The 11448-nt window shown below is 55.8% G+C and overlaps 1 protein-coding gene across 3 annotated transcripts; it reads left to right on the top strand.

Annotated features, from left to right (window-relative positions):
* The first annotated feature begins 1068 nt into the window (after window positions 1-1068).
* SLC25A28 (solute carrier family 25 member 28) lies at window positions 1069-5899 on the top strand. Of its 3 annotated transcripts, XM_074959553.1 has the most exons (4): window positions 1069-1356; window positions 1753-1981; window positions 3497-3553; window positions 5231-5899. In XM_074959553.1, exons 1-4 carry the CDS (start codon window positions 1069-1071, stop codon window positions 5746-5748), a joined length of 1092 nt encoding a protein of 363 aa, XP_074815654.1. In that variant the 3' UTR covers window positions 5749-5899. The 3 variants fall into 3 exon arrangements, with proteins under 3 accessions (XP_074815654.1, XP_074815657.1, XP_074815656.1); XM_074959556.1 differs by lacking the exon at window positions 1069-1356 and having other exon boundaries at window positions 1785-1922; XM_074959555.1 differs by lacking the exons at window positions 1069-1356; window positions 1753-1981 and adding an exon at window positions 2182-3158.
* Window positions 5900-11448: the final 5549 nt, after the last annotated feature.

The raw sequence follows: 11448 nt of genomic DNA, 5'->3' as shown, positions 1-11448 counted from the left end.
GGGCCCGCCCCCGCCCGTCAGCCGGTCCCGAGCGCGTCTCCCCTCAGCCGCGCCGCAAGCTGCGCCGGGCACGGCGGCGGCCACGTCACAGAAGCGACAGCAAGTAGCCAATGAGAGGCCCGCATGAGGAAGGGGGGGCTCTCCAAGGTTCGCCCTCTGAATGGATCATATTGGACCTGTCCATCTTTCCAAAACCCAATCGGTGCCCTGTTCTGCGCCGGAACCCCGCCCCCACAGCGTGAGGAGCCAATCAGAATGAAAGGGACTCTGAGCTGCCCCGGCCGGCAGAGCCCAGCATTTCCTCTTGCGTCACGGTCGTGGCCAATCAGACACCGAATCTCAGATCAGTAGCTCCCTCTCATTGGCGAATGTTACCGGAGCACTGTCCAATCGCAGGGGCCGCAGTGTGATTCTGCCCCTTTGGGCGGGGTCATCTGAAGATACGCGCTCTATTTTAGGTTTTCTGAGCCAATCGCGGTACCAGCTAACGCTTATCCCGCTTCCTCCCCGGGCGTCACCATCATGAAAGAACCAATCAGGGGCTTTCAAACAAATAACAGTTGCTTTGGCCCTTGCAGCAAGAGCCAACCAAGACTCGCGATTCTGAGTGGCAGCCGGAAAACCCAATAGCTGCTCCTCTGCCATAATAATGGCGATTTTGAGGGAAAGGAGGAACCAATAAAGCTTGAAGAGTACAAAAGGTCAAAGATCGCCTGCCCATCGGCTCTTCAAATGGACGGGAGAAAAGGATCGGTTGGCCAATAGGCTCTGCGGATGGGCGGGGCTGAAGACGCGGCTGGCCAGTAGGCGTTGTGGATGCGTGTGTCGGAGGGAGCGGCTGCCCAATGGGAACTGGGCATGTTTGGGGCCCAGTGCGCGGCTAACCAATAGGCGGGCGGGCGGGCGGCGAGTCTGGCCAATCGAGGCCGCTGACGGGCGGGGCGGAAAGTGCCGCCGGCCAATAGGCGCTGAGGAGGCGTGGCGGGCTGAGCGGGAGCCTCCGGCTGGACGCGGCCCGTCGCTGAGACGGCGGCTCCCGGAGCGGGATCGGAGGCCCCGGGCGGCGCCATGGAGCTGGGGGCGGGCGCGGGGGCGGGCGCGGGCCCCGGGGGCGGGCCGCGGCCGGGCCGCGTCCTGCTGCTGCTGCTGGGCGGGGGCCACGGCTGGGCCCGGCGGGGCGGGGCGGAGGCCGCGCCCGGGCCCGGGGGCTCCGAGGCGGCGCGGAGGCCGGAGCCCGGCTCCGACCCGGACTACGAGGCGCTGCCGCAGGGCGCCGCCGTCTCCACCCACATGCTGGCCGGGGCCGTGGCGGGGGTGCTGGAGCACTGCGTGATGTACCCCGTGGACTGCGTCAAGGTGAGGGGCGCGGCGCGAGCGGGGGTGCCGGGCAGGAGCCTCGCGGCCGGCCCGGGGCAGGAGCCTCGCGGCCGGCCCGGCATTCCGCCTGGCGCTGCTCCCTGGCCCGGGACTGGAGCCTTCCGGCCGGCACAACATCCCGGCCCGGGGCAGGACGCTTCTGGCCTGCCCAGGACTGGTCCCTCCCGGCTGGCGCTGCTCCCTGGGCCGGGACTGGAGTCTTCCGGCCGGCCCAGCATCCCGGCCTGGGGCTGGACCCTCTCGGCCGGCCCGGCGTCCCGCCTGGCGCTGCTGCCTGGGCTCTCCAGCCCAGCCCGGGGAGAGCTGGGGGCCAGGGCTGGGCTGTCCACGGAGTTGTTCGGTGCACGTAACGCCCCTCTCTTGCTGCACTTTCAGACGCGGATGCAGAGTTTGCAGCCGGAGCCTGCCGCCCGCTATCGGAACGTGCTCGAGGCCCTGTGGCGGATCGTCCAGACAGAGGGTTTCTGGAGGCCAATGCGGGGCATGAACATCACGGCCACTGGGGCTGGCCCTGCCCACGCCTTGTATTTCGCCTGCTATGAAAAGTTAAAAAAGACATTGAGTGATGTTATCCATGCTGGGGGCAATAGCCATGTGGCCAATGGTATTGATCCTTCCTGCACCGCTTCCCTGCACCACCATCCCCGAGGGGCTAGAGCAACTGAGGGCAGCCCTGCTGGCTGGGGTGGTAAAGTCGAGGACAGGGCATCCCCAGAAGCCAGGTCTCTTGTGCTCCCTCAGGATGACTCAATAGAGCTCAGAGTGGTTGTCAGAGCTGTTTCTCTCCCCCTGCATAGGTACCATCTCCCAGACATCGTGCCCTGACCTGTACCTGCATAGCTCTGTACCAGCTCTGCTGGGCCTCTGTGTCCACTCCTCTGCACTGGCGGTAGAGCAGGCAAGGGCTGTGTGCATCAAGGGGAGAGCATGAGTGGCACTAGAGGTGCTTGCTACTGTTTAGACCTATTCATGGGGCCAGGTGCAGCAATGGGAAAAACAAATGTGCCCCAGCTAATGGGAGGGGAGCATGGTGTGTGTGTGCCAGTTCTTTGGGGAGTCAGGCATAGGGGCCTGGGCTTGCTGTGTGGCTCTCCAAGGTGCTGTAATGCCACCAATTTCCTCGCCCAGCCCAGGGCAAGGTTTCCTTGGTGATGGTGGCCAATGGGCAGGGAGACACAACTGGTAGCAATAGCCGAGGCTGATACTTAGTGCGGTGGGCTTAAAGCATTAGACGTGCTGCACTCAGGCCAGTCTGCTGAAGATGGAGCAGATGTCCTAAGCAATGTCCTCTCTCCAGTCATTAGCTAGCAGCCCATCTGCGCAGTGCTCTGGTTCCACATCACCCTTCCCTACCAATCCCAGCGCTGGGCAAGGGGAAGTGCTGTACTCGTGCTTGAACCTATTCATAGACCTGTCTGAGATGTTCCCAGGTATCTGACTTTGAGGAACAGGTTAGTGGGGCTGGGAGCTGGCCAACACCTTCCCCTTGCTCACAGCAACACCTGTGGATGGGAGCTGCCTGCAGGACTCCCCCTCGTCTCTGAGCTGGGATTGACTGCAGCATTGTGGGTAGGTAGAGTGGAGCAGGGTTCAGGATGCAGCCCTCAGAGTTCCCGTGCCTTACTCCTAGGGTGCCTTTGACTTTCTCCGGCTCCCCACGCTGCTGTGCTTGGACAGATTTGGGACTCATTGGACCTGCATTGGAGGGTGTATTTTACCCTGGTGGATACTGGGATTCAGTGGGATCCTGACTATGGAGTGGTTTCTCACTCTGGGACACGGTGAGGCATGGTCCGATGGGGTCCCTGTGAGTCTGTTTGCATCTTCTCTCTAGTAGGTGCTGGGATTAAGTGAGGCCTAGTCGTCTCCATAAGGATCTGGCAGATTATTGCACTTCCCTCAATTTGTGGGTTCTGAAGTTAGGGGTTGCTGGCATCTGGCCCTCCTCTTGGGCAGGATGTGGTGGCTGCATTAGGAATTTACCAGTCTTCTCCTTTCTGGTAGTGGAGTCCTGGCAGTGGGTGTCTCCCTCTTCTCTGGCGAGGGGCTCTGGGGCTCAGTGGAGCCCCGGGTCTCTCGCCGTCTCCTCCCCTCACATGTGTCAGTTCTTGTTTTACAGGTGCAGCGGGGTGTGTAGCAACATTGCTCCATGATGCAGCTATGAACCCTGTGGAAGGTAATGATGACCCCATCTCCTCTGCAGGGGAGGCCCCATAGGCGGGGGTGAGGGTGTGTGGTGCTTCCTCTGTGTGGGAGCTGAATTCATCTCTGTGCTGTGCTCCTGTCTGTGGCACCAGGGGGCGCTCTCATTCTGCCCTAAGGAGGGAGAGTCCTGCAGAGAGCAACATCCCCTGCCTAAGGCCCAGGCCTGGATAGCTCAGTGGTATCCATTTAGGGAGCTGGATTAGCCAGAAGGTTTCTGTCCTAGGAAAAAGGAGCCAGCCTCAGTCTGGGGAATCTAGTGGCAGAGAGTGAGGGAGTCAGCCCTTTCCCCCAAGGGACTTGTCATGGGGATCAGCAGAAAAAGCAGCAGCTCTAGCTAGTGGATCTGAATTCAGATTACCAGCGATCTGGGCTGTGGTGAGTGCAGTTCTCACCTGGGCCCACCTGTGCTGAGGCTGTCAGCTAGGGAGAGGGTGTGAGTGCTGGGAAACACTGCTCTGTGGAAGCGGCCTTCCCTCAAGGTCCTGCATCCCCTTTGTAGGGTGTTCCTAGGAGAGCCTTCGTAAGATACATACTTGCAGCCAAATGCCTCTTGAGTCTGAGTGCACCTGCAAAGGCAAAGAGCTGGGCTTGCCCATTGCTTGGATGTTACTCCCCAAGAACATGCAGGTGCTTTTGGCTCAGTAGATGACATTCCCTCCCTGTGGTGAGGCTGACCCCTATGCCCCACACTAAGGTGTGCTCTGGCTCTTTCTGCAGGACATGGGGTGTTAGGCCTGGTGTCCCCCCCAAATTCCAGCTCAGTTATTTGTGTTCTGTCTCCTGAATCCCCCTGCAGTCGCAGTCAGAGAGTTGTTTCTGCTCTGCTGTGTAGAGCTTGAGTTAGGCTCTCGAACAGCTGCTGTTTTCCACTTGGAAGTAATCTGGGCTGTGGCTGTAGATGAGCACATGTGTCTGGCTGAATTAGTGAAATACCTGGGGATATTCTGGGATGGAAGATGCTGTAGAAATGCAGGGATCTGCCCAGACGCTGAGATCCATCTGAGAGACGGAATGATGTTCTCTGACTGCCTCATAGGTCTGTAGCAACAGAGGGAGGGATTGGTCTCTCCAAGGGAAGACGTAGATGCTTGGTGCTGAGCTCAGTGTGCGAAAGCTGACTGAAACGAAGTGTAGCAGCCCTTGGGTGTGCAGCTGGATACTAATATGGTGAGGTAGCTGGCACCCTGCAAAGAGCAGTTCTAGCTCAGTGGTTCTCAAACGTTTTTACTGGTGACTGCTTTCACATAGCAAGCCTTTGAGTGCGACCCCCCCTATAAATTAAAAACACTTTTTTTATATATATTTAACACCATTATAAATGCTGGAGGCAAAGTGGGGTTGGCATGGAGGTTGACAGCTCACGACCCCCCCATGTAATAACTTTGCAACCCCCTGAGGGGTCCCGACCCCCAGTTTGAGAACCCCTGCTCTAGCTAGATTCCTGGCTGGGTGTGGGGTTGCTGGGAGTTACGGATCTTGAACCTGGGTTTTCTGGTCTTAGTTGTCAGTTGTCTCTGAAGCCAGTGAAAATAGAAGTCAGGGAGCTCCCTAGCCTTATACTCATCCTTTCTCTCTCTCTCGTTATCCCCTCGGTGGCTTGGCCACTGGACGCTGTCGCTGACTGCTTGCTGCTGCCATCTGCCCCAAGTGGTCAAGCAGAGGATGCAGATGTACAACTCACCATACCAGCGGGTGACGGACTGTGTGCAGGCCGTATGGCGCAACGAAGGGGCTGGGGCCTTCTACCGCAGCTACACCACCCAGCTCACCATGAACATCCCCTTCCAAGCCATCCACTTCATGACTTACGAGTTTCTGCAGGAGCAGCTCAACCCCCAAAGACAGTATAACCCTGGCTCCCATGTGGTCTCAGGGGCCTGCGCGGGTGCTGTGGCCGCCGCTGCTACCACGCCATTGGACGTTTGCAAAACACTGCTCAACACCCAGGAGTCCCTGGCCTTGAACTCCAACATCAGTGGACATATCACAGGCATGGCCAATGCCTTCAGGACGGTGTACCGAGTGGGCGGTGTGACCGCCTACTTCCGTGGGGTCCAGGCCCGGGTCATTTACCAGATGCCCTCCACAGCCATTGCTTGGTCCGTGTATGAGTTTTTCAAATACATCCTCACCAAGCGCCAGGAGGAGCGCCGGGCTGGGAAGTGAGTCAGAGCTTGGCCCTGCTCTGGGCCCATGTAATCTCCCCTCCCTGCCTCTGCCTCTCGGTGTCTCCCTTTCGGTTTGGTTTGTGCGGGAGACAGGGAGGCAGGAAAGCCCTTGGGTTCTAGCAAGGCCATCTGTTGCCTGGGGCTGCTGCAGCTCTGCTCAGACAGCACAGCCTGCCCCTGTCCCCAGAACCCTCGAGTGATGTCATCCTGTAAGCTACAGCCCAGGTTACCTGCCCTTGCACTTCCACCTAGGAGCTGTGTTCCTGCTCTTCCCCCTACCAAATCTCCTTGAACGTAAAGCTTTGTCTCTCTGGGGATAACAAATACCATGACCCACCACTGGCAAGTCAAAGCTAAGGTGCTCAGGAAAGGTCCTTGCCGTTGCCTGGAGTGCCAAGGGCTATTGGCTGGTTTCTGGCTGGGGGAAGTGTAAGCTTAGCCGTTGTCTAGCAGCACGCACACACAGATGCACGCCTGACACCGACTGCCCTGTTGCCAGCTGGCAGGAAGGATTGCCCGGGAGGGGAGTTCGTAGGTTTGTGATTGTTCCTACTCTTGGCGCCTCCAATAAATAATTCTGCTTTATTGTCATGTCCCTTGTTACTCTTGTAAAGCCCAGCTCCTGTGGTCTGGCTTGGGGCCTTTCAATAGCTCTCCAGCGAGTGTTATGCAGTTGTACAGGCTGTGGATGGTGCTCCCATCTTGCACGTTGGGGAGATGTAACTAACTCTGCTGAAAGCTCCCTGCTTGGAGCTGGGGGAGAGGCGGGAGAGAATGTGGCAGGCTGGTGGTGAGGCAGGGCTGTTAGCCAGCAGCCAGAGAGTTGGGAAATGGGCAGGGTGGTGGCGAATGAGGTGCGATGGGAAAACGACAGTGGCTGGGAGGGAAAGCGGAGAAAGGGGGAGCTGAGTGACAGCAAAGGAAGGGAGACTGGGCTGGCTGATGATCCCTACTGGGAGAAGTGGGACCAGTCAGTGGGATGTATGCCGAGAAGCCCTCTCAAGGTATGGCCCTCAGTATGGAATCGTTCCAGAGCTCTAGGCAGGGGCTGGGTTCCTGCAGAGTTGGGGAGTAAAGGGAGGAGATTCCTGGCTGCTATTGAGGGAGGGAGGAGTAGGTGTATGGGAAGGGCCTCTGGCTGCTAGTCAAGGAGGAGTGGGAGCCTTGGCTGCCCTCTGAGAAGGTGAGAGGGACCCTGGTGCTCAGTGGTGGGGATGGGTTATTTATTTCCAGCTGGGGGATGGGTTATTTATTTCCAGCCCATGACCTGTTGCTCAGCAGCTGGCGTGGATCATGCTCAGAAGTGGGAGAGGCTGCAGGAGATTTGTCTGGGCTACAGGACTGACCTTCCGCTAGCTGCTCTGCATGAGTGTGTCTAGGGTGTGGTGTGGCTGAAATACAGGTGCTCTCAGGACAGTTCACCTGCACCAGAAGGTCAGCAAAGAGCATGGGTGAGATGGAGAGGGTGTGAATAAGAGCAGTGGGTGGCATTTTGGGGGCTCTTGGCTTCATGCAGGCTAATGCTAGAGAGGACTGGAGCTACAGCCCATAGGGCAATTGCAGAGCTCTGCAATGCTCCAGGAGGGGGCTGCAGCTTTCCTGCCCATGGGGAGATGAGCCAGTTGCTGGCCTTTGGCTGAGCCAATGTATGTAACACATCACCTCTGGGGCTGTCTCCTCTGCTGGCACAGACATGGACATAGGGCTGATCCAAAACCCATGGAAATAAATGGAAAGGCTTGAGGGGCCTTTGGGTCAGAGCCTCCTTGGTGAACAAGTCTCTTGCATCTTAACTTCACTGATACTCTGGGCCCTAAATACCTTCCTGCTGCCTTCTTGGTCCAGCATGCAGTGCTGGGAAGACGGCTGGCTCTGTTTGCCATGGGAGCATAGGCATTGCTGTATTGGATCAGAGCAATAAGCCAGCTAATCCAGTGACCTGTCTCTGGCAGGGACCAATCCTAGGTACTTCTTGCACTGACATGTAGGGATAGGCAAGCATGGGTTCCTCTGCCCGCAGGGAAAACTTCCTCGTGAGCCCAGATAGGTTGGTTCTTGCCTGTGAATGATTGGATTGCTTCCCCCAATTCTTTTACTATAACTTCTGGATCTTCTCTCGAGAACTATCAAATCCTTTTTTTAATCCTCCAAAGCTCTTGACCTCAATGGTCTCATGTAGCAGCAAGTTCCACTGGCCAATGGTGTGTTGCATGGAAAAGTATTTCTTTGGTCTGATTTTTTTTTTTTTCTGTAAGCCTTGTGGCCTTACAGAGAATGGAGCTCGCTATTGATAACTGTTGGTGACTGGAGGGAAGAGCTGCTCAGAGCTCCTTGAGAGCTCCAGGTGGCCAGGGGCTCCTAGGGAAGGGTGCTCTCTGCTTGTCCATTGGAGAGCAGGGGGGAAGGGGCTGAAGGGGCTGGCCTCATTTGCATTTCCTTCCCATGACCGTTTGGGCCACGTTGATTAACTGCCTCTAAGCTTTGAGTTTGGGGCAATCCTGTGGCATTGACCCTTTTGGGAAAAGAAGGGACAAAACACTGACCCAAAGGTGTTTGGAGTCACCCTGACCACAGCTGCAGTGAGGCCCAATTGGGTCAGGGAGATTGGAGACGCTGGTGGCAAAGGGGAGGGGTGGAGCGAAGGGGCAGGTGTTGTAACCTGCGGGTTTTAAGTTAAACTGATTTGTTTCAGAGACGTGGATGTGGCTTTGCTGTAGCTGCTTCGGCAGGGTAGATGTGGTGACTGTCGCGCTGCAGGGTGATGGTGTGTTTGAAGATAAAACCACAGTGTGTGGCGGGCTGTGCGCAGCCCATCCCAGCCACTAATTAAAGCTGAAGTTGTTTCAGGTGAGTCATGGGGTACAGTCCCATGAGCAGCATGGGCCTGGGAGAATCCTTGGAATTAGAGGATTGGGCCAAAAGAAATCTGATGAGGTTCAACAAGGACAAGTGCAGAGTCCTGCACTTAGGATGGAAGAACCCAACGCACAGCTACAGACTAGGGACCGAATGGCTAGGCAGCAGTTCTGCGGAAAAGGACCTAGGGGTGACAGTGGACGAGAAGCTGGATATGAGTCAGCAGTGTGCCCTTGTTGCCAAGAAGGCCAATGGCATTTTGGGATGTATAAGTAGGGGCATAGCGAGCAGATCGAGGGACGTGATCGTTCCCCTCTATTCGACATTGGTGAGGCCTCATCTGGAGTACTGTGTCCAGTTTTGGGCCCCACACTACAAGAAGGAGGTGGAAAATTGGAAAGCATCCAGTGGAGGGCAACAAAAATGATTAGGGGCCTGGAACACATGACTTATGAGGAGAGGCTGAGGGAACTGGGATTGTTTAGTCTGCGGAAGAGAAGAATGAGGGGGGATCTGATAGCTGCTTTCAACTACCTGAAAGGGGTTCCAAAGAGGATGGATCTAGACTGTTCTCAGTGGTAGCAGATGACAGAATGAGGAGTAATGGTCTCAAGTTGCAGTGGGGGAGGTTTAGGTTGGATATTAGGAAAAACTTTCTCACTAGGAGGGTGGTGAAGCACTGGAATGCGTTACCTAGGGAGGGGGTGGAATCTCCTTCCTTAGAGGTTTTGAAGGTCAGGCTTGACAAAGCCCTGGCTGGGATGATTTAGTTGGGGATTGGCCCTGCTTTGAGCAGGGGGCTGGACTAGATGACCTCCTGAGGTCCCTTCCAACCCTGATCATCTGTGATACAGGACAATAAACTATGACTGGGGAACAGTGCAGGAGGGAAGTGGTAGAAGATACCCGCCACTCATAAATGCTGGAGGAGGACTGAGGTTGGGACTATTGTTAAGATACCCAGGGCATGAGGGAGTCTTAACACACAGAATTTGTTAATTGCAGGTTTTCCCCAATTCACTCTGCTGTCCTGCTCCCACCTTGTGTGTCTCCCGCCCCGCCCCGCCTCCCCACCCGCACCCCCCAGTAAAGTTCTCTTTGTTTCATATCTCCAGACTTGGTGCTGGTGAGTGGGGAAGTATTATTCACCAAAGGTGCCCAGGGTAGTATTGTTTGTTTGTTTTCCCTTTTTGTTGCCAACACCTCCTGGCAGAAGGGCTACACCCCTTTGCTGTGGACCTCTGTCTCCAAGTCCATTGTGAGCGCAGGGCGTAGGGTTCCAGAGGGAGGCTCTGCTTCCTTTTCACCATCTGGAAGCGCGGCTGCCTGTAGGAGCAGTGCTGGGCCAATGGAATCTGACAGCGTAACAACGGCTGCTTTTTTATTAGGAGCCAGAAGCTGAGGTGGGACCTTTATTTATTACAGAGGCATTAGGCAGGAACTGCACAAATCTTTGGCCATTCCACTTGGTGGAGGTCTCTGATTTCTAAGGGTTGCTCCTGGGACCATCAGGTTCCGATTTGAAGTTTCTGTGCAGTGTGCCTCATTGGCTAGTCTGGATCTGTTAGAGCTGTCCAAACCCAGACTGTTCAGCAGGGAGGTTATGGCAAAGCTCCAGGGCTGGGCTCCAGGGCTGTTTATTTCAAACTGTGTGCATTGGCTGTCTGGTTTATCCCTCTCCTTCCCTCTTCATATGTTGCTTGTTGTGTCATCTCTGCCAAGAATTCACAACCTGTCTCCCACTACATGTCGGTAGCACATGGCACGTCGTGGGAGCTACCAGAACACCAATAACTGATCATTTTAAGATCTGATTCCTTGTGACTTGCCAGGGCCAGTAATGCTGGTGAGACCAGGACAAATGCTTTCAGGACCAGTCAGGCCTTGGTCGCAGGGTTTAGTCCTGGCCTTTCCACACGCTGCTCCCCCTGCCTTTCTCCGTTCACTGCAGAGGGGTTTCTGGAATTTACTCCCTGCTCTCCCGGCCCCAAACCTTCACAAATTGGCCTCTGAAACATGGCGACAGTCCATTGCCTCTTGCACTGGGGGTGTGAATGAACTGGTGCAATGTGGGATGGTGCATTGCATCCACACAGCTCTCCCCGCAGGCATGGCAGAGCCTGTAGCTTTTTGCACATACCCCACAATGCCCTGCGGGGGTCCCTGGAGGCGAGGCAGCTAGCCCACATTGCCACACACAAGATGACTCCCTGGAGGAAGTGCTTAGCATTTATGGTATCTAATGTCTATTAACATCTGTTCACAATTTTAGCTTGTTCCAATGGATTATTTGAATGGGTCTGTCCTGCACGGGCTGTGACAGACAGACAATATGCTGTAATATCCTGAACAAACCTTATATAAGTGAGAGAAACTTTAAGGACATTAAACCTTCTAGGATTAGCATTGATGCCTTTGGGGTCCATTGTATTAAATGTGCAATTGTGTACATGCTATTGTGGCATTGTACGTGCCTTCTCTCATACTGTACTTCCTCCCTTAGCAACCCTATGAAGTCACCCCCCTGGACAGAGATGCATGTACTGGTTCAAACCGGATTCTCCAGGGCACATGTGCGCGCGCGCGCACACACAGGATTTTTGCATAAATAGCCTGGTTTTAAACTGGCTCAGGGCCTTATTTCTGATCCAGCAAATGGACAGGACCCTGGTCCGTGGAAGGCCCCAGTCCTTAGCGTACAGTTGGAAGGACTGGGCCTACTGAGGTGCTTGTTCTGAGCTGGAGCTGTGGTGAATTTGTGACCACAAAGAACCACAATTTGTCTATCCTAATAACCAGCCAGGGAAGGATGGTCCAGGCTCTCCGCAGACCTCCAGCGCAT

This window comes from Natator depressus, chromosome 7, assembly GCF_965152275.1.
Source record: "Natator depressus isolate rNatDep1 chromosome 7, rNatDep2.hap1, whole genome shotgun sequence".
Classification (NCBI taxonomy): domain Eukaryota; kingdom Metazoa; phylum Chordata; order Testudines; family Cheloniidae; genus Natator; species Natator depressus.
The sequence above is the reverse complement of the archived record's forward strand: the minus strand, read 5'-3'. Positions and strand labels throughout refer to the sequence as shown.